This window comes from Aspergillus melleus (assembly GCF_016097325.1).
Source record: "Aspergillus melleus strain CBS 546.65 chromosome Unknown contig2, whole genome shotgun sequence".
NCBI classification, from domain to species: Eukaryota; Fungi; Ascomycota; class Eurotiomycetes; order Eurotiales; family Aspergillaceae; genus Aspergillus; species Aspergillus melleus.
In genome coordinates this window covers 2930922-2948482 of record NW_025763371.1, presented here as the reverse complement: position 1 = coordinate 2948482, position 17561 = coordinate 2930922, and the positions used below count along the sequence as shown (strand labels likewise).

General features: G+C 50.7%; 5 protein-coding genes across 5 annotated transcripts; 2 read left to right on the top strand and 3 right to left on the bottom strand.

Annotated features, from left to right (window-relative positions):
• Positions 1 to 1468: 1468 nt before the first annotated feature.
• CHS7 (chitin synthase export chaperone) lies at positions 1469 to 2611 on the top strand (the record flags this gene model as incomplete). Its single annotated transcript, XM_046085487.1, has 3 exons — positions 1469 to 1706; positions 1797 to 2368; positions 2426 to 2611. 3 exons carry the CDS (start codon positions 1469 to 1471, stop codon positions 2609 to 2611), a joined length of 996 nt encoding a protein of 331 aa, XP_045941450.1.
• Positions 2612 to 4524: 1913 nt separating this feature from the next.
• On the bottom strand, positions 4525 to 6104 carry LDX57_003832 (esterase/lipase family protein; the record flags this gene model as incomplete). The annotated part of the gene is made up of 3 exons (XM_046085486.1): positions 4525 to 5662; positions 5759 to 5907; positions 6063 to 6104. The coding sequence occupies 3 exons, from the start codon at positions 6102 to 6104 to the stop codon at positions 4525 to 4527; spliced, it is 1329 nt and encodes a 442-aa protein (XP_045941449.1).
• A 737-nt stretch (positions 6105 to 6841) lies between these two features.
• LDX57_003831 (arrestin family protein) lies at positions 6842 to 9465 on the bottom strand (the record flags this gene model as incomplete). The annotated part of the gene is made up of 3 exons (XM_046085485.1): positions 6842 to 7510; positions 7581 to 8644; positions 8730 to 9465. The coding sequence occupies 3 exons, from the start codon at positions 9463 to 9465 to the stop codon at positions 6842 to 6844; spliced, it is 2469 nt and encodes an 822-aa protein (XP_045941448.1).
• Positions 9466 to 11891: 2426 nt separating this feature from the next.
• LDX57_003830 (uncharacterized protein) lies at positions 11892 to 13855 on the bottom strand. Its single transcript, XM_046085484.1, has 3 exons — positions 13500 to 13855; positions 13316 to 13441; positions 11892 to 13247 (listed from the first exon to the last, which is right to left on the bottom strand). Exons 1-3 carry the CDS (start codon positions 13563 to 13565, stop codon positions 12468 to 12470), a joined length of 972 nt encoding a protein of 323 aa, XP_045941447.1. The 5' UTR covers positions 13566 to 13855; the 3' UTR covers positions 11892 to 12467.
• Positions 13856 to 14806: 951 nt separating this feature from the next.
• On the top strand, positions 14807 to 16555 carry PUB1 (nuclear and cytoplasmic polyadenylated RNA-binding protein pub1; the record flags this gene model as incomplete). Its single annotated transcript, XM_046085483.1, has 5 exons — positions 14807 to 15184; positions 15292 to 15396; positions 15465 to 16112; positions 16188 to 16320; positions 16386 to 16555. The coding sequence occupies 5 exons, from the start codon at positions 14807 to 14809 to the stop codon at positions 16553 to 16555; spliced, it is 1434 nt and encodes a 477-aa protein (XP_045941446.1).
• Between the last annotated feature and the right edge of the window lie 1006 nt (positions 16556 to 17561).

The window sequence follows — 17561 nt, the reverse complement described above, 5'->3', positions numbered from 1 at the left end:
CGGCGCATTACCGTTTCGTCCTGAACTTAGAATCGCAGTCACTGGAAAATTCGGAAACTTTATCTTCATTGCAGAAGGATTAGTGATCGTACGAATCGGCTCCGGGCTCGTCGAGCAATCCCCGTTCGTCGGCCATGCTAGGGCGCACAATAACCTTAGGTGTCTTCAACGGCCCTGACGAGTTGTAATATTTATGACCCTAGGGTGCGTACCCTGTACACAGAAGATAAGGAAAGTAGGATGAACCCCGAGAAAATATGGTTAGCGAAAATACCTGCAGTGTTATCAGACAACCTCGGATGTATGGTTTACCCAACAACGAGAATAAATTTTCTTCCCCTTTCCTGTCCCTTTTCTCTTTTTTTTTTTTTATCGTGAAAAGCGCTCATCTTCAGGAGACGGACGATCCCCTCTCGAAACCCCTCTAACCCTGGTCAATAATGAACAACCAGGAGCCATAGCACCAAAATGACCGGGTTGGCCTGCTAGCTTGATCCTGGCGAGCCAGCGTTGTCAGGCTCGGTTTTGCCCGAGTTGGTCGGAGCACGGGATTTTTTGACTTTTAGGCCTGCCGTCAATCATGTGGGCGCCGGACTCAATCGGAAGAGGTGGGCCCTGAAGACAAGTATTCGTACGGCATCCAGAGTAGCGCAGCGTTCCTCGCTAGTACGAACAATGCCGTCTTGCGATGACAGCCCGGAATGCGGGCTGCGGAATAAGGCGTGAGGAACGGAGTATGCACACACTACGACCACAGAGTAAGCATCCTGGTTGTGTCCGGATTTTTAGCTGGCGTGCTGCCATACTTGCATGACAATGCTTGTCTGTACGAAGCCTTCTTCACCCCATGGGCTTAGGGACCATGAGGAAAGGCGTATATCCATGAAACCGTGCATGGATTTCGCGAGATATTATTAAATATTAATAGTATACAGATAGACATTATTATTAAAGCGAATGCATTCCTGCTGATCTCATAGGCACAACGTCACCCGCTTAACCCTGCGAGGCCTAGTGTCCGGCATATAAATATTCTTCCCAACTGGGTTTAGCCGCATGCCGTTTCTGGGGAGATGCGCTAGTCCCAGAATAGCATCAGGAACAGGCCTTTCCCGATACGGACCTAGCGTTCCCCGTGATCTCTAGTCTAGAAGCCTCAGGCTCAGGGAACGTGCAAAAACCCCTCGTCCGACGTTTGTCGCCACGCGCTGTCAGTCGTCCGCTTGCTGTCGCAACCCCCTACGCTCGCTTTTTCCTTCGACGTTCTGTCACTGTGTAGAGAAGACCCGAGTCGCTCGTTGCATTCTTGGAGCAGCTGAGCAGCACGGGGCTCTGACTGACTCGACCGACCCAATCTCCATCCGTCGTTGTGGAGACTGTTGCTGGGTCCGCTTTCTCTCCGATATAACTTGCAACGACCCAAACAGTCATCAAGTTTCCGACTCGTCGTCCGCAATAAGTCGACAGGATGGGCTTCGGTGATTTTGACACGATTTGCGCCAAAGCGGCGCTCCCGCTGTGCTCCTTGGTGGGCCCGGCGTCCTCAATATCTGGCGACACCGGCATCATCCCCAACTGTTATGCTCGCAACATCGAACTGGCCAATACGATCATCTTCGAGGGCGCAGCGTCCTTCCTTCATATCATCGCGCTCGCCATGACGGTGATTATGATCCTACATATCAGGTCTAAATTTACTGCTGTTGGTGCGTGCCTTCGCGAGACAATGAAACTGACTTCGGCTTGGATATCAGAAAGAGAGAAGCATTACTGACCAATCAACATTTTTCATTCAGGCCGCAAGGAAATCATCACGTTTTTTTACATCTTCATGCTCCTGACTGTGTGCTCCCTGGTGATCGACGCCGGTGTTGTACCGCCGAGAAGCGGCCCTTTCCCGTATTTCGTCGCCGTTCAGAACGGATTGGCCTCGGCCCTATGCACGTCTTTACTTGTCAACGGCTTTGTGGGGTTCCAGCTATACGAAGATGGAACCGCGTTGTCCGTGTGGCTTATTCGACTGACATCTGCGATCATGTTCGCAGTCTCGTTTCTGGTGTCCCTCTTGACTTTTAAGTCCTGGGGAGGCCTCAGTCCCACCAACACTGTCGGTATGTTTGTGGTTCTGTACATCCTGAACGCAATTTGCATTGCCGTGTACCTCGTCATGCAACTCTTGTTAGTGATGAACACCCTCGAAGACCGCTGGCCGCTGGGTCATATCTGTTTCGGTCTGCTTGTCTTCATCTGCGGCCAGGTGCTTCTCTACGGATTCGGCGACACCATTTGCGACAACGTCCAGCATTACTTGGATGGACTTTTCTTTGCTACATTCTGTAATCTTCTCGCTGTGATGATGGTCTACAAGGTATGCTCTCATCTGCCTGTTCTCTCTTCAAGTTGCTAGGCTAATGTGTTGTTCTAGTTTTGGGATTACATCACAAAAGAAGACCTTGAGTTCTCTGTCGGCATCAAGCCTAATACCTGGGAGGTCAAAGAGCTTCTGCCTGAGGAGGACCGTCGCGCAGCAGGCTACCAAGACACCAACTCGGAGTACGCCGGCAGCATGTACCACCACCGTGCATCGACTTATAATGCACATAACTATTAATGCGGGATTCTTCCCGTCGTCCCGACATTACGCTTTGACGAGATTTTCTTACGTTTCCTATGCGCTTTATCTTTATGCACTTGCCCCTCCTCCCCCCGGGTTCCTCATCACTTGCAGGAATGTATACCCTGCCCGACCTTCTCACCGCACATTGTTCCTGAACTTTCTCATTTACAAGGAGCATTAATATAGCCTGTATTCAGCACATTTCCCTGGTATTTATTACAGAAAAGGACCACTTTCGTCTAGGCTACCGCTTTCCAGACGACATGTCCTTCTACCCCATTATCTATCTTCTCCGATTGGTGCATTTGAACTATTTTCTTGCATGGCCCTCTAGGACATTATTCTCTTGGCTCCTTTCGGCATGATTCATTGGCACATGCGATACTTGTTCATTTGATTTTATTTTCTTGTCGTTTATTTCAACGTTACATTGTATGTATATTGGCAGTGAGCAGTGAGATTACTGCCCCTCGCTTACCTAGGTTATTTTATGTATTCAGATATCAAATAGGGCTTACCTTACTCCAATAGGACACCTACATAAGATTCGGATTCGGATCTTACCGTGTCCTGTTCTTCCGGTTTGAAATGGAATTGCAAGGGGCGGGAACTACCTACGGTTCCCTTGAAGAAAAATATATTTTCTAGCTGAATTCAAGTGCGGATACTGAGACAATTATTGTTCGGATGAATATCAATTAGACTGATATCTGCGTTATCTACTAATGAGGGAGAGGACATGGGATTTCCTCCTCTCTTGTTCGTTGCTTTTAAAAATCGAAAGGATAGAATAGAAAAAGGGATATTGCGGTTAAAACGGATAATCATAAGTTAAGGGTGAATGAATATTAAAATGACTACTCCGTAAACAAAACACAAAAAAAAACCCCGGCCCAAAATAAAAACCATCCACAATATATCTGGCAATCTGCACTGCAATAAACTCAGATGGAGAAAGGAAGCCGAAACCACACACCTAACATACCCGAGGATGTAGCTAGTCCGTAGTCTAGGTACTAGTAGGCTGGGTAGTCGTAGTAGTCCTGCATGAAGGAATCAAAGCATTGTGCTCGGATACCGATTCTGAGTCGGGCCTGGCGAGTAGGAAATTGTTTCCGCAGGAGTGGATCCATCGGGGATATGACTCTCTCCCTCTTTCCCCCCACGCGCCAGAGTTGAGTGAATCCATCGAGGATGTCGTTAGTCCGATGTCGTTAGTCGTTACATGGGATAAAGTACCCGGTCTACTACTGTGTAGTGTGTACACGATATGCATGAAGGTTCCTAGCGTTGTAATTTCAAATTGGAGTTGGATTTTTTTGGGGTTGAAATTTATTTTCTGTTCTTTTTCTTTTCTGTCCTCCCCTGAAGACGAAGCAAGATGCGTTATCGGAATCAGGCCGTCAAGGTTCAAGCTAGACGGCGTAATCTCGGACTCCACATCCTTTATGATGGTGATGGTGTCGAGGTGCTCATGCTGCTCGAATCGGAAGGGTCAAGCACACAGGCGATCAGACCCTTCCTGACATGAATCGGCATAGAGCCACTTGTACCGCGAAGGAAGGGTGTGCTACCGCTCCACGATGATTTGACTGATGTAACCTCGGAACGCGAGGAACGATCGACAGGCGTTCTGACAGTCCAAGTGCATCGATCGCGCACCAACGGCGACTCGTTAGTTTGAGTCTAAAAGCGCGGCCGAAAGGTCCAAAGAATTTTTGATGTTCAAACCCCGATCCTTCTGCTCCCTGACTCTCTCTCCTCTTGGACAGCCCCACCCCACGCACTTGCGTCGTCATGAAGTCAGTAAGTAACGGTCCAGTAAATTTGGGGGAACACAAATTAGCTTTTTATGGTTGAAACTTTGGATGTCATTCATACCCGATCGTGGAGATTGACCGTTTGCTTCAATCCACGACCACGACGTCGTCTCCATCCATGAACCCACTGTCAGGGTTCGTCTGAGACCTGCCGTTCTCGGTCCGCGGCATTTCTTCAACTGGGGTTGTAGTGGCGCCGGCGTACCAACCCTTGTCGATGGATTTAACTAACACGTTGCATGCATCGTTGACAAGGTCGTAGAAAGCCGGGTTGTCTTTCGGTAGAAACATGGTGACATGCGCCTTAACTTCATCTCCGGCCTTGTCATTCGTAGCCCGGGCCCATCCCAGTCCTGGGGCCGGGAGGAACGGCAGGTCCTGCCCTTCAAGTTCGGCCGGAAGGGTGCAGAACGTGCGATGTTTGGATCGAATAATCTTCTGGCTGAAAGATGTCTTGGCTTGGTCGCGGTTCTCGACCAGCGAGCCTGCGCCTTGACCCAAGCATGTAAAGAAATTCGTGCACCCAATCCCGCGATCCTCGTGCACCTTGGACAGGAGGACCAGGCGCTGGCGCAACTCGGATGGTCGTGCCAGACACCCAACAAACGAAAGATGGGAGGACACCCAACCCCATCCGTCGGTCAGACGGTCACGTTGGGAATACATCGCAGCCGCCCCGCCCGCGGCCACGGCGCCCGCAGCCCCTGCAAACATCGCATATCGACACCATCGCTGCCACGACGGCGTTGCTGCAGCATCGCCAGAGGGGGAGGGATGGCCGGCATCTTTCCCTCGCTTTTGCTGATTCGCACCCGCTCCCTTCGCCGAAGCACTGGCGCCTCCCAACCCAAATATGCCCGCCACTTCTGATATTGTGTTATACGCCGACGCTGCGTTTCGGTAGTGTCCTTCGGCGCCGTACGACACAACCCCGGGAGCAATCCCTAGGAATGGGGTATCGAAAGCAAGCACTCCCTGGATATGGGGGAACATAAACGAGCCCGGCTCTATCGCATGTAAATTATCCGCGGTGCCCGAATCAACCAGAATTTCTGGATCCGTGTGCTGGGGAGGGATTGGTTGTTCCGAGGCAACCAAAAGAAGTGTTTCGGCAGCGACAATGCCACCCATCGAGTGACCAACTAGGAAGACATGAACGGACGGATCGACGGTAGGAGAGGCAGTTCGGTTCTCGACTTCCAGATCGATGACCTTGTTCTGGAGCCTACATGAGACCGAGTTAACGTTCGTCTTGACGATCCTCTAAACCGAAACCGTGGAGTGAAAATGGCCATCTCTATAAGGGCCCCGATAAACGTACCATTCACGAAACATGCTCACGCATTCTTTTAGATCCCCCCGAGTCTCATATTTGGGGTATACAGCCGTGGCGACCTTCACGGACGGAAGCGACCGACCGACCAGCGCACGGAAGTGCTCTGGGAAATCTCCAAACGTATCATCATCTCCCTATGAGTGATGGATTTGTGTTAGCCCGGCCGATTTGAATGATGGCGCCCATCGCAGAGCTCCCATAGACTTGGCGATATCATCAGCCGACGTAGGGGACGAATGCTAGGGACCTGAAACCAGCTCGGAGAGGCAAATCAAAAGCATGAACATACCTTGAAGCCGTGGATGTAAACAATAAGAAGCGTTTTCCTCATTTTCAATCGCCGACTGAATGTCGCTGCTCCATTTCGCGATGGACGTCCAGGCAGTCAGGTTGGGTCTTGCCGGAGACGCCAGAGCAAAACGGAGCCCGATGTGCTTCCGGTCCGATTCGGAAAGCCTTTACGTCATCTACACGTGACATTTCTCGGCATGTGATTGCGGCCTCAAAATGGAATGAAAAACAAGAATGGCTTGATCCTCAGATGACGGAAGATAAAATTGTAAATAGAACATACCAGTCCCAGGGCACACTAGCACTTCATAGTCGTACCAAAGAAGCGACAATTTAGGCAAGGGTAACACATCATAGAGGCCAATCTATCAACATTGTATCCAGAACACATAATAGATATGAACGAAATGTATGACGATATGTATGTGTATAGATGGGAAAAAGAAAACAGGATCGTTCATGATAAACAATGCCATCCGATAGCGCCTGGTAGGAAATATAACAAACCCTCAATCCCTTTTCGCGCCCTTCTCCCATGATAAAGAACCGAAAGGGTTATAATAGACATGAACATATCCAATGCCCTCTCGGGACTCCGGCAAATCTAAATACAACGAACGCTATTGTAAGAAACCCATCCAAATGTACCGAGTGTATCCCCGAGTTTATATTCAACTCCCAATGCCACCGTCTTTTGAAAAACAAACAGACCCAAAATAACATATAGCGTCATTAGTCATCAAATCCTTTAGTTGACCATTCAACCAACAAAATGGACTAGGTGGTTGATTGGTCTAGACGAACCCATTCACGGGGAACGTCCATGCTGCGATTTATACGCCCGCCTGGAGTCAGAGGCACATCGACCCGTCCCCGACCTCGTTCGTCGTCCGCAGAGTCTTCGTATGTAGACAGCCGCGAGAAGTAATCTTCCAGGATCGTCTCCCGATCATTGTCACCGACAATACTGGTGTACTCCGGAGGCGGGGTCACCAGCGGGGGCGGAGGTGGTAGATCTTCAAACGCGGGGGGTGCGAAGGAAGGAGCCCGCAGAAGATGCATGGGCCGCGGTGCCGGCTCGGGCTCAGGCCTTCGCTCGTCTGATTCATGGGCAAGGTGCGCTTGGGGAGGTCGAGCCAAGCCACCCGAGCCGCTGGTGAAACTTCGAGAGACAGCCCGTCCGGTTGGCGGCTCCTCTGGATCCTCCGACGGGCGCACAAGGCTAGAAGAGCTTTGACGGGATATGACGGGCGCACCGGGACAGCCGCATTCGTATTCCTGCGCCTGGGGCACCGGATCGGAGTTGGGCGAAGTGTACGCTGGCAGGTAAATGTTGGCTTGGGTGGCCTTGCAGGAGAGGAGATGGAAAGGAGAGTCGATGGAAATTTCGAAGTGACGACGCTTGTTAGGGTCTCTTTCATCCGGCTTGGAGAGACGCAACACAATCTAAGCAGAAGCAAGGTCAGCGAATTACATGTTTCACAATATCAGGGTGCTGAGTGGAGATCATTCATACCTTGATCCAGTGGTTGATCTGGATGTTTTCATAGGTGGTATCGAAATGCAGCCGTTGAGACTCCTCTCGGTTTCTCATCTCATGGCAACTAGGTAGTTGGACATTGAATTCCATCTCGGTCGGTCCAACGCCGGCATCGGTCGAAAGATCTCCCAGAAGATTGGTCCGATTTCGATCCACGACTTCCTCCCCTCTGGCGGCAGCCGCACGATGGTCGTAGGCAATGCCACCGCCCGACGTGACCCGCATTGAACTGCCGGGGTACGTGCTTGAGCTGACGGAGTCCGCTCGCTTTTCAAACAGGAGCACCTTCTTGGCCGGTGCGAACCGGTGCACAGATTTGTCTGCAGTCCAGTGCTGGGTGTTCTCGGTCACGTAAACCTTGATCCGATGGCATTCGACCTTGGCTAAGGGTGTCAGTTTAAACGCGATGGGAACCTGGCTGCCCAAAGGGAAAGATTTCCCCGAGATCACAATATCGTAATGCAGTTGGTCTTCCCAGTTGCGGGAGATGGCGATCGGTTCGACCTGCTCCAGCGAGCCTTCCGCCGGGGTGCGAATCACAGGCACCTCCAAATTACCCAGCAGGTTAGGACGGAAAGCACCCGACCGCTCGACGATAGCCTCGAGATCATAGCGAACAAACCCTAGATCCGTTTTTATCGTCTCCGGGAGGGATCCATCAATTGGGAATTCGAAGCTATATAGGTAATCCCCGACAGGGAACATACGATAGTTGCGCTGCGGAGCGGGCGGAACGATCGGAGGGTCGTTTTTACCGAAACTGCGCGACTGGTTGGATTGCAGGGAGAGTCGCTTGAGCTCCCGGCTTGTGGCCTGTCCAGTCTGCAGCGAGACCGACGACCCGCTCTTGGAAAAGATTTCGCGAGTGACCGCGGTCGGAGCGTCTTTGCCAGACACGGATGTAACCGGCTTCGCATGTTGAAAGAAGTGAGCGCCGTAATCGTTCTGCATTAAGGCGGTGTCGCCATGGTTGAAGTACATGACTCCGTGAGTGACCAGGTCCTTCTTATCATGGAAGTGGATTTTTCGGGGTGGAATTCCTAAACATGACGGCGAATTAGTATGCGCAGCCAACCAAATGACATCGAGATAAAGATTGGTCTCATCCAGAGATATATAACGTACCATCGGGCCAGTCGGTCTGCGCCTGACCGCGGAAGCAGATCGAGATCTTCTTGATCTTCACGCTTTTGGTGACCTTGAGATGCAATTGTCCGCGCAGGATGGCGGACTTTTTGGTGCTGGGGTCATTTTGATCGTAACCTTGCAGGTACAGGACGGGTTCTGTGAGTGCGATTCCCACCGAGATGCCGCTGCCGGACGCCACGATCTTCTCGTTGTTCAGCGCGGGGAAGGGCACGGTGGGATCCGACGACGGTGCCGTGGTATGAGTGGAAGCCGAAGAGGAATGGGAGACAGAAGCGGTCGGCGACGAGCCGGCGCGCATTCTCCCCGTGCCTAAATTTGGAGCGGCGAGCATTTGTGCATCCTCTGGCGAGAGCACAATCTCGGAGACAGGACGTGGGCGGCGAGTTCGTTGCATGGGGCGGACAGGTGGCGAAGACGGAGAAGATGAGTGCGCCCCCAAGCGGAGCAGGCGCTTTGCGTTCTCCCGTGGTCCCGCCAGCTTTCTAAATATCGAACCCCGCCAATGATTACCCTGCTTAGAAAATTGTTCCGCTTCGATCTCGGCGCCAATATTAGCCCCGACGGAACGACGGTCAGACCGCGAAGAACTGGACGAGCTGGCAAATAAGGATAAAGGTTCGGGAGCCGCGCAAGGCAGTTGGGCGACAGGACTGGTCGTCACGGATCTCGACAGGTCCTGCGGCAAGGGAGAAGAAATGTGAGCAGTGGTCATCGTGCGCAGCGCCAAACTCGAAGCATTATTTTACAGCAGAGAGAGAGAGGGGGAGAAAGGGAGAACAAAATGCAGCCCAACCGATTGCCTTTTGTATGCGAGAGAGAGAAAAAAAAACAACAGAGCTAAAACAAAAGAGGGTCTGGAAAGAAGGAAAAAAGAAAAGGAGAAGAAAAAGCTTAAAAAAATAAACTAAAAAAATACAGGAAGAAAAGAAAACAAGAGGATAAAAACAGAAGACCCCGGGTGGGGAGAAGGAAAGAAGTGAAACGGAGATCTGAAACCAGAAGCCGGTTGCCCGAAAAGAGACTGTGCAAGAGGAAGTAGGACAGGATAGGAAAGGAAAGGAAAAGGAGAGGAGAGGAAAGAGGAAAGACGGAGGAAGAAGTAGGAAAAGAAGGTGAAAGAGCAACGTAACGCATGGAAAATCCCAGAGTGCAAGTGACTTACCCCGTACTTGGCGGCTTGAAATGCAAGCTACTTGGGATAGAGTATGTGATACACTGATATTGGATTACGACGATGTTGGCCGGGATTTTTTTGCTTTTTGGTTGTTGCTTTCTGTCTTTGCCGTGTTGGGAAGATGATCGACGGACCCAACGCAAGGAGGAGCTCAGACCGGCGTGGCGGATGAGAATTGCAGACCGAGTGCAAAAGAAGAAGAAACAGAGAGCGAGAAAGACGAAGCGAACAGCGAGCGGGAAGGGAGAGGCAAGAGAAGTCAGAATGAATGGTGGAGATGCAAATGGCAAGCAAACAGGGAATGGCCAGAACGGCCCATGGGATTGCGGGGAGGGAAAGAGTAATACGATTCAGTAGTCAACCAGATTCAGAATGTCTTAAACCTGGATGCCAACAGATGACGGCAGCATAGAGTGAGGCGGTGCGTTGGGCGCAAACAAAAGGGAGGAAGAAAGAGGGAGTGTACGAGAAGGAGAAAAGGAAAGGAAAGGAAACGACAAGTAACTTAATTGAAGAAGACCGAAGGAGTAGGAGAAAGCAAGACGATGATGACGCAGAGGTTCATTCCATCCCGGCGATCCGTGGACTGCCCTTTCAGATTAATCATTCTATTATTATTTATTCTGACTATTACGGAGTAGATATTAGAGGATTAGACATCCCTACACCGGAGTGTTCCCTTCTTGTTTGGAAACAGGTTTGCAGGACAAGTTTGACCTTAACTTCCGGAGTAAAGAGGCTTTGACTATTGCCACGAGCATCATTCGTAGAAAATCTTGGGTGGTTCCTCCGGTCCTTCTTAATATTAAATGTTTTTCTCTCCACCGCAAACCCTCTTTCTCTGAATTCAATTTCACACTTTACTCGGTAGGTGTAGGCCATGTGATGGCGGTGCATGCGCACGTCTCCCTCTTCTACATGTTAGTCCAGCCTACACAGCCCATTTCTTCCTCTACAGATTAACCCGTTAAGGCTGTTAGTACCGTGGGCTTTTCCGCTAGCTCTGGAGAGGTCCAAGTCCATCCACCAACTTTAGTTCCCGCCAACTAGTTCCCCTCCGTGTGACGTCTGATCTTCCGTCGCTGCCGAGCGAGTCGAAAGAGTCGAAGAGGCACACACCCAGAAGAATCATCAAGGTTCATGAAGGAGAGGGACAATTCCGCGGAGACTCCAACACGCTCGTCTGTGCCGATTCAACGCCGAGTTTATTCCATCCTGACAGAAGGCATGTGGCTCGCTAGGGGTCTGGAACCGGTCGCATGTGTCGTTTTGTAATTATTATTATTTTTTTTTTGAATTCCCCAATCCCCTCATGGGCTGACTTCCGTAGTGTGCGGGGATCCGATTTGTCTAGTGTCGGCCTTGTGATGCTCGCCTAGACAGTGGTGATATCATAGACGGCCCGGCAAAAGTACCCGCTGACAAGGTGTGGACGTGGCCTTCGTCTTCCTCATCCTGTGTCGTGCTTCCCAGACTTGAATTGGAGAGATTGACCATCCTTATCTTAAGTTCCGTGGGAGGAACTGCGAAAATCCAAGTTAATCGCCAGTGTTCCATTCTGGCCATGTTGTTTTGACTTTTTGAGGTTCCATCGGCGCTGGTTCGGTGGGTGCAGAAACAACCTACATGGATGCCAGTGAGTTAGAATCTAGTATTACGCACATGGCGTCTCCAGAAAAATATGAAGCAGAAGATGGAATGATTTTGATCTGCCGGTAAGATCCTGCCGATCTGAGCTTTGAAGAAGTCCGTCGTTGAAGCCAAAATCGCGCAGGCAAAGAAAAATAAAGGATGAATTAAAAAAAAATGAAAAAGAAAAAGAAAAAAAGGCCCCGACTGATGAGGTCATCGGTCCAGTCCCGCCGACCAGAATTGGTACCTGATGACAGCCTGACCGTTGAGGCTGCCGACCCGGACGGGGCCTGAAGAAAAGCATAAGCAAGAACTACGGAATAGAAGAACTAGATTCATGTACCCCTTAATCTAACATCCCGTCTTGGGCATCCAATATAAGGCAGTATGCAGAACTTTCAGTTTTCTTTTTCTTTTTCTTCTTTCTTCTAGAACACTTGCAGTCTGCTTCCGCTGGTCTCATGTACAGCAATCTCGGGTAGGATCGACCGCTGCAGCATTCCCTTCCCCGACATTCCAGGCGCCCTCTATCGAGTTAATCGGGGATAAAGTTGAAGTATCAAATTGACAGCTAACTTCCCCTCCTTCACGCATACACTCTTTCGCGGGAGAACTTTGCCTGCTCCACTTCCTTACCTTGCGTCATTTCTGGACTCAGGTACCGCCGGCCCCTTGCATTAATCTATGTCTTTGGGGCCTGGGCATCTGCCTAAATCGGGCTGCTGGATGGATGGGTATTTGGTGGGGAGTTGATTGGCGGCTCCGTCAGACTCAGAACAGTCTTGTCCGCACTAGATCTTCCATGTCGATGAACCTCAACACTGCTGGCCCCTCCGAAAACGCGCCGTGTATGAATTCCTGGATATGCATGTACCTAATGCGGTCTTCAGTCGTCCGTAGAGCACAAATCAAGTAAACCAGTTATCGTCAATTTCATTGATGTTCATCAGTCTATCCCCTTCCAGCAAACCGGGGTCTCCACCCCCTTCGCCTCCAAAGTTCTCGCTTTCCATGAACAGGTCATCGAAGCTGGATTCTCCAGGCACAATCATATCGTCTGTACCACCACCAAACATCCCGTCCTGGGCGCCGTTGGCACCCGAAAATGCTTCGGCTTTCTGCAATTCCAGGTCGAATGCATCCCCTCCCGCTGGGAGATTTGCGTTTGGGGTTTCCGTTCCGGGCAAGTCGGTCGTCTCGTTGCCAGGGAGGTTATTTCCTTTCCCTTGTTCCATGACGCCGGCATTCGTAACGTCCATGTTGGATCCGGCAAGGAAGGTTTCGTTTCCAAGGTCATCGTCCCCAAAATCCAAATTAAGGTCGAACTCATTCGCACCGCCCGACGTATCGTTGAGCACGGAATCGAAATTGATATCCGTCGGCCCGGAGAGACTTTGGTCTGGAGCAGCAGCCTTCGGCTCGTCCGGCTTCTCTGTTTTGACCGGCGTTTGAGTTGGCGCTGGCTGAGGAACTTCCGCGTTTGACGGTGGCTGCGACGAAGCGCCGTCCTGCGCTGATTTGGTTTCAGTCTGGTTTGCATCCTCAGCAGATTCCCGAGACTGCAGCGTAACCTCTGGCTCTTGCTTGACGATTGGTTCATTCATAGCAACATCTTCGGCGGGTCGTAAGGCAGCCTTTCTAGCCTTGACTATATCGTAGTCCCTCTCGAGGAAAGCTTTTGCGATAAACTGTGAAAGGTTAGTATCGGTCAAATGGTTTCTGCTGCAAGGTCCGTCGCAACGAGAAGGCTACGTACTATTTGTTCAGACAGGCTGTCAAGCGCGGATTGAAACTGCTCCTGCGCAACAGGAACGGCCCGTTTCAACTGGGCGCTATTTTGCGACGAACCTTTCGATTTGAAGAATCGCCCGGTTTCAACCATCTGCGAAAGTCAGGGAAACTGGTTGATTTGAATTGAGCCGCTCGGGAGGATCATTTACCGTTTGATTCACCGTCGTCGCCAGGACATCCAGAGATTCTGGATTTGAGTAGTCGGAGGTGCCCATAGTTTCAAGTCTGGGTTGAGTGGCTGGAATCAATCGGGATGTAGGATTAGGACAGGAGTGTTTGAACTGTTCAAACGCGCGGATGCAGCCAGCTCCTTGGGTGTGCAAAGGTCGGGGCACGAGACCGGCAAGAGATGGAGACCAAGGAAAGCGGCCTCTAAAAGGATGTAACCAATGATAATCGATGTAGAGACGCAGGCAATATGTTGATGAAACGTGTTTAAGCGCCGGGAATGCGAATGACAGGTCCGCAAAACACCAGATTGAAGGAGGAGGAAGAAGAAGCTAGGAAGACCGAAGATAATGATGGCTAAGCGCCCACCGCCGAAGGGAGCGCTAACGCCAAGCGGGCTAGCGGGCCCCTCCCCACCCGCGGCGGCTCTCGACCATCCAAAGCCCAAAGTTCCAAACTCCTCGTTCTCTTCGCCATTCAATCTTTCCCGTCAAGTCAGGTCCATCCGCTGCTTTTCCTCTTGTTTTCTCCCCCGTGTTTCTCGTCTTGTTGATTGATTTGATTTTGGTTTGGTTTGTCATTTCTTCATTCCCATTTCCATTTTCATCTTCGATTCCTTCCAGTCTCCTTTCTTCTATTCGCTCATCCTTCACTTTCCTGTGTCTCCTCGCAGGTGTCAACATTTAAAGTGCTTGGGTGTTGTGTTTCTTCTGTTTGCTCCGTCCGTTTCCTTCTGTCACCGTTCATCGATTCTTCGTGTCCTTTCGACCTTTTCCACCACCGTTCGATTGTTGGGGTCGTGACAGCAACTGTTTGAGTCGCCGAGTCCTAGCGCTTTTTTTTTTAATCACCAAGCTACCATTTCTTCACCGTTTGTCTTCGACCTTTTTCCTTTTCTCTCTCCTCCTCTCTCTCGATCTCTCTTCTACTTTTTTGTCTTTTTGTCTTTTTTCTTATCCCTCCTCGCAGTCGTTCTCAACGACAGTTAATATTGAGCTTTATTGTATGATCTACCACCTTTTCTTTTCTTTTCTTGGTTTTTCTCTTCCTCTTTTTTTCTGTCCTGATCCCCGCGTCACTTTCCGCCTTTCGACTTCAGCCAATTCTGTGACTGCGTAACGCCCTGCATCGTCCCGTCCCTCCCACCCCCCCAAAAAAACAGTTATCATATCTACCCTGAAGCACCCGTCATAAAACGTCTTCAACATCTATTAACCTGTCCGCTCAGTCGTTCCAGTGATCAACTTTTTCTTTTCCTTCTGTATATTGCAGCTTGAGCTCGTCGACAATGGCTGATAACGTGCCCGCTTCGACCTCTTCTACCCTCCCGCCTCCGCAGCCCTCGACTGCTGCTTCAGGCCAGCAGTACGATGCGTCTCAGGGCAATGGTCAGGCCAATCCCTCCCACATGCCCCCTCCTCCTCGTCCGCCCGTTATAATTCCCCAAAATACCAACCCGATTCCAACAGCTATCACCTCTCCGATGTCTGGAAACATGATGTCCCCGACCAGCGCAGGTGGATTCGTTCGTCGGGCTGCCCCCGAACCAAACAAACGAGCTTTGTATGTTGGCGGACTTGACCACAGGGTCACCGAGGATATTCTGAAACAAATCTTTGAGACTACCGGTCATGTCATCAGCGTGAAGATCATCCCCGACAAGAATGTGAGTATGACATTTTTTGGCCGTCGGGAATGCTTCCCCCTCCCCCGAAGGTTGACGAGTTCTTCTTTTTCATTTTCATTATTTCTTTTTCATGCTGACTCCCGCAGAAGTTTAACAGTAAAGGATACAACTACGGCTTCGTTGAGTTTGACGATCCCGGCGCCGCTGATAGAGCCATGCAGACTCTAAACGGGCGCCGCATCCACCAGTCGGTATGCGAGCCAGATCTAGTCATCGTTTACTTTTGTGAGAGGGGGACTGTTCTGATCGATGTCAACAGGAAATCCGCGTCAACTGGGCCTACCAGTCTACTACCATCACTAAAGAGGATACTTCGAACCACTTCCACATCTTTGTCGGTGATCTGAGTAACGAAGTCAACGATGACGTCCTTACGCAAGCCTTCTCTGCGTTTGGCTCCGTTTCCGAGGCTCGGGTCATGTGGGACATGAAGACCGGTCGCTCTCGCGGCTACGGTTTCGTTGCTTTCCGCGATCGCTCGGATGCCGACAAGGCGTTGAACTCGATGGATGGTGAATGGCTTGGTTCTCGTGCGATCCGCTGCAACTGGGCCAACCAAAAGGGACAACCTTCCATCTCTCAGCAGCAAGCAATGGCGGCTATGGGCATGACTCCGACCACGCCCTTCGGTCATCACCATTTCCCCACCCACGGCATCCAGAGCTACGACATGGTCGTCCAACAAACCCCTCAGTGGCAGACCACGTGCTACGTGGGCAACCTGACTCCTTACACCACGCAGACCGATCTCGTCCCGCTCTTCCAGAATTTCGGCTACGTCCTCGAGACCCGTCTGCAGGCGGACCGTGGCTTCGCATTCATCAAGATGGACAGTCACGAAAATGCCGCTATGGCTATCTGCCAACTCAACGGGTACAACGTCAATGGTCGCCCCTTGAAATGCAGCGTACGTTCTTCTCAGTTTCCTCCCTCCCCCTCCCCCTTTTCTGTTTGTTCTCGTATCACTGATAGAGTCCTATAGTGGGGTAAGGATCGGCCCCCCACCGGTCAGTTTGACAACTTCTCTGGTCAACAGGGCAACTCCCCCTTCAACAACAGCCCCCAGCCGTATTTCCCCCAGTATGGCGGCCCGGGTGCCCCCATGACTCCTCAAGGTAAGTTTCCCTTTCTTGCCAATCCCGCTTCAGCCGTGGGCCTGTCTAATTCACCCGATGTCTAGGTCCGAACCCAGCTGGAAGGGGTTGGGACCAGGCTGGAATGGCCGGTCAGGGCTACGGCCAAGTGCCAGCAAACGCCGGGTACGGTCGCGGACAGGCTACCCCTAACTCTGGCTGGAACCAGGCAAACAACGCCAACTTTGGCAACGGCTTCGGAAACTACCAAGCTTAGTTCATTTCCCAATGGATGGCCACAACACGTCGCACCTTGCCCTCCTTGCCTCGCCTTGGATCGTGAAGTGTGAAACAAGTCATCCACGGCAGCAACCGTGATGAAGAAGCCTTCCACTTCTCTTCCCCCCTTTCTCCTTTTCCTTTTCCCCTTTAATATTTCGTCGTTTGCGCCCTTTCCAGGATCCATTTTATTTCGTATTTCACATCTTCTGTTTCTTTCTTATGATTGCCTTAAGTGGACTTTTTCTTTTTTTCTAAAGCGCATCTCCCATTCTCAAATGCTTTCTTTTTGAAATGAAATTTTTGTGTGTTATCGTACACCCAATACCCCAAGTCCATCTTGTTGTCAACCTTTCTCTGCTCTTTTTCTTTCGAGTGTGCGCAACTTTGATCAAGAGCTTCTTGGACTTCTGATTCAAGCGTTCTGCCGGAATAAACTAAAAGTTTTCGTTCGCTTTCTAACCCGTGTTTTGGATCATTATCTGAGAAACTGTTTTCTCCCAAGTCTGTATCGTATCTGCTTAAGTTTGTATGTGTGGCCTGTTCTGATCAGTGTCCCGTCGCGTGCGGCGCGAGACAAATGTCGATGTCGAAGTCAGGTCCCCCCTGTTGTGTGATAGCGCTTTTTCTCTCTTTTCATCTTCACAGACAACGTCGATCAACCGACCGATCTCTTTTCGATCTCTGCTTCACAGTATCTTCTTTCTCTTTCATGATACCAAATCTTTCTGCGACTTCATGTTCTGGCGTTTCGGACAATATACCTATTTGATTTGATCATATTTTTGGGATGCCCCGAGCGGTTTATCTTGAGTAGCGTTACAGAGTAGTTAGCAATGAACCATCTCCAGCCACCGGGCGGAGTACTTCAGCTTCAATATACAAGGAATAGGCACTGGCAGAGAACGGTCCAATTGAGGCCGATGCGGAGAAAGGAGTCTAGAAGGCGGCAGGCCCGAAAACCCGCCACCGCCTTGGCTTTGGTCGCCAGCTTAGATTGACTT

Excerpts from the sequence above, each read along its gene's own strand:
- LDX57_003830 (XM_046085484.1), bottom strand. The coding sequence starts at position 13,565 with ATGGGCACCTCCGACTACTCAAATCCAGAATCTCTGGATGTCCTGGCG. Across the intron at positions 13,442-13,499 it reads CGACGACGGTGAATCAAACG|ATGGTTGAAACCGGGCGATT; the intron begins GTAAATGATCCT and ends TGACTTTCGCAG. Across the intron at positions 13,248-13,315 it reads ACAGCCTGTCTGAACAAATA|TTTATCGCAAAAGCTTTCCT; the intron begins GTACGTAGCCTT and ends AACCTTTCACAG.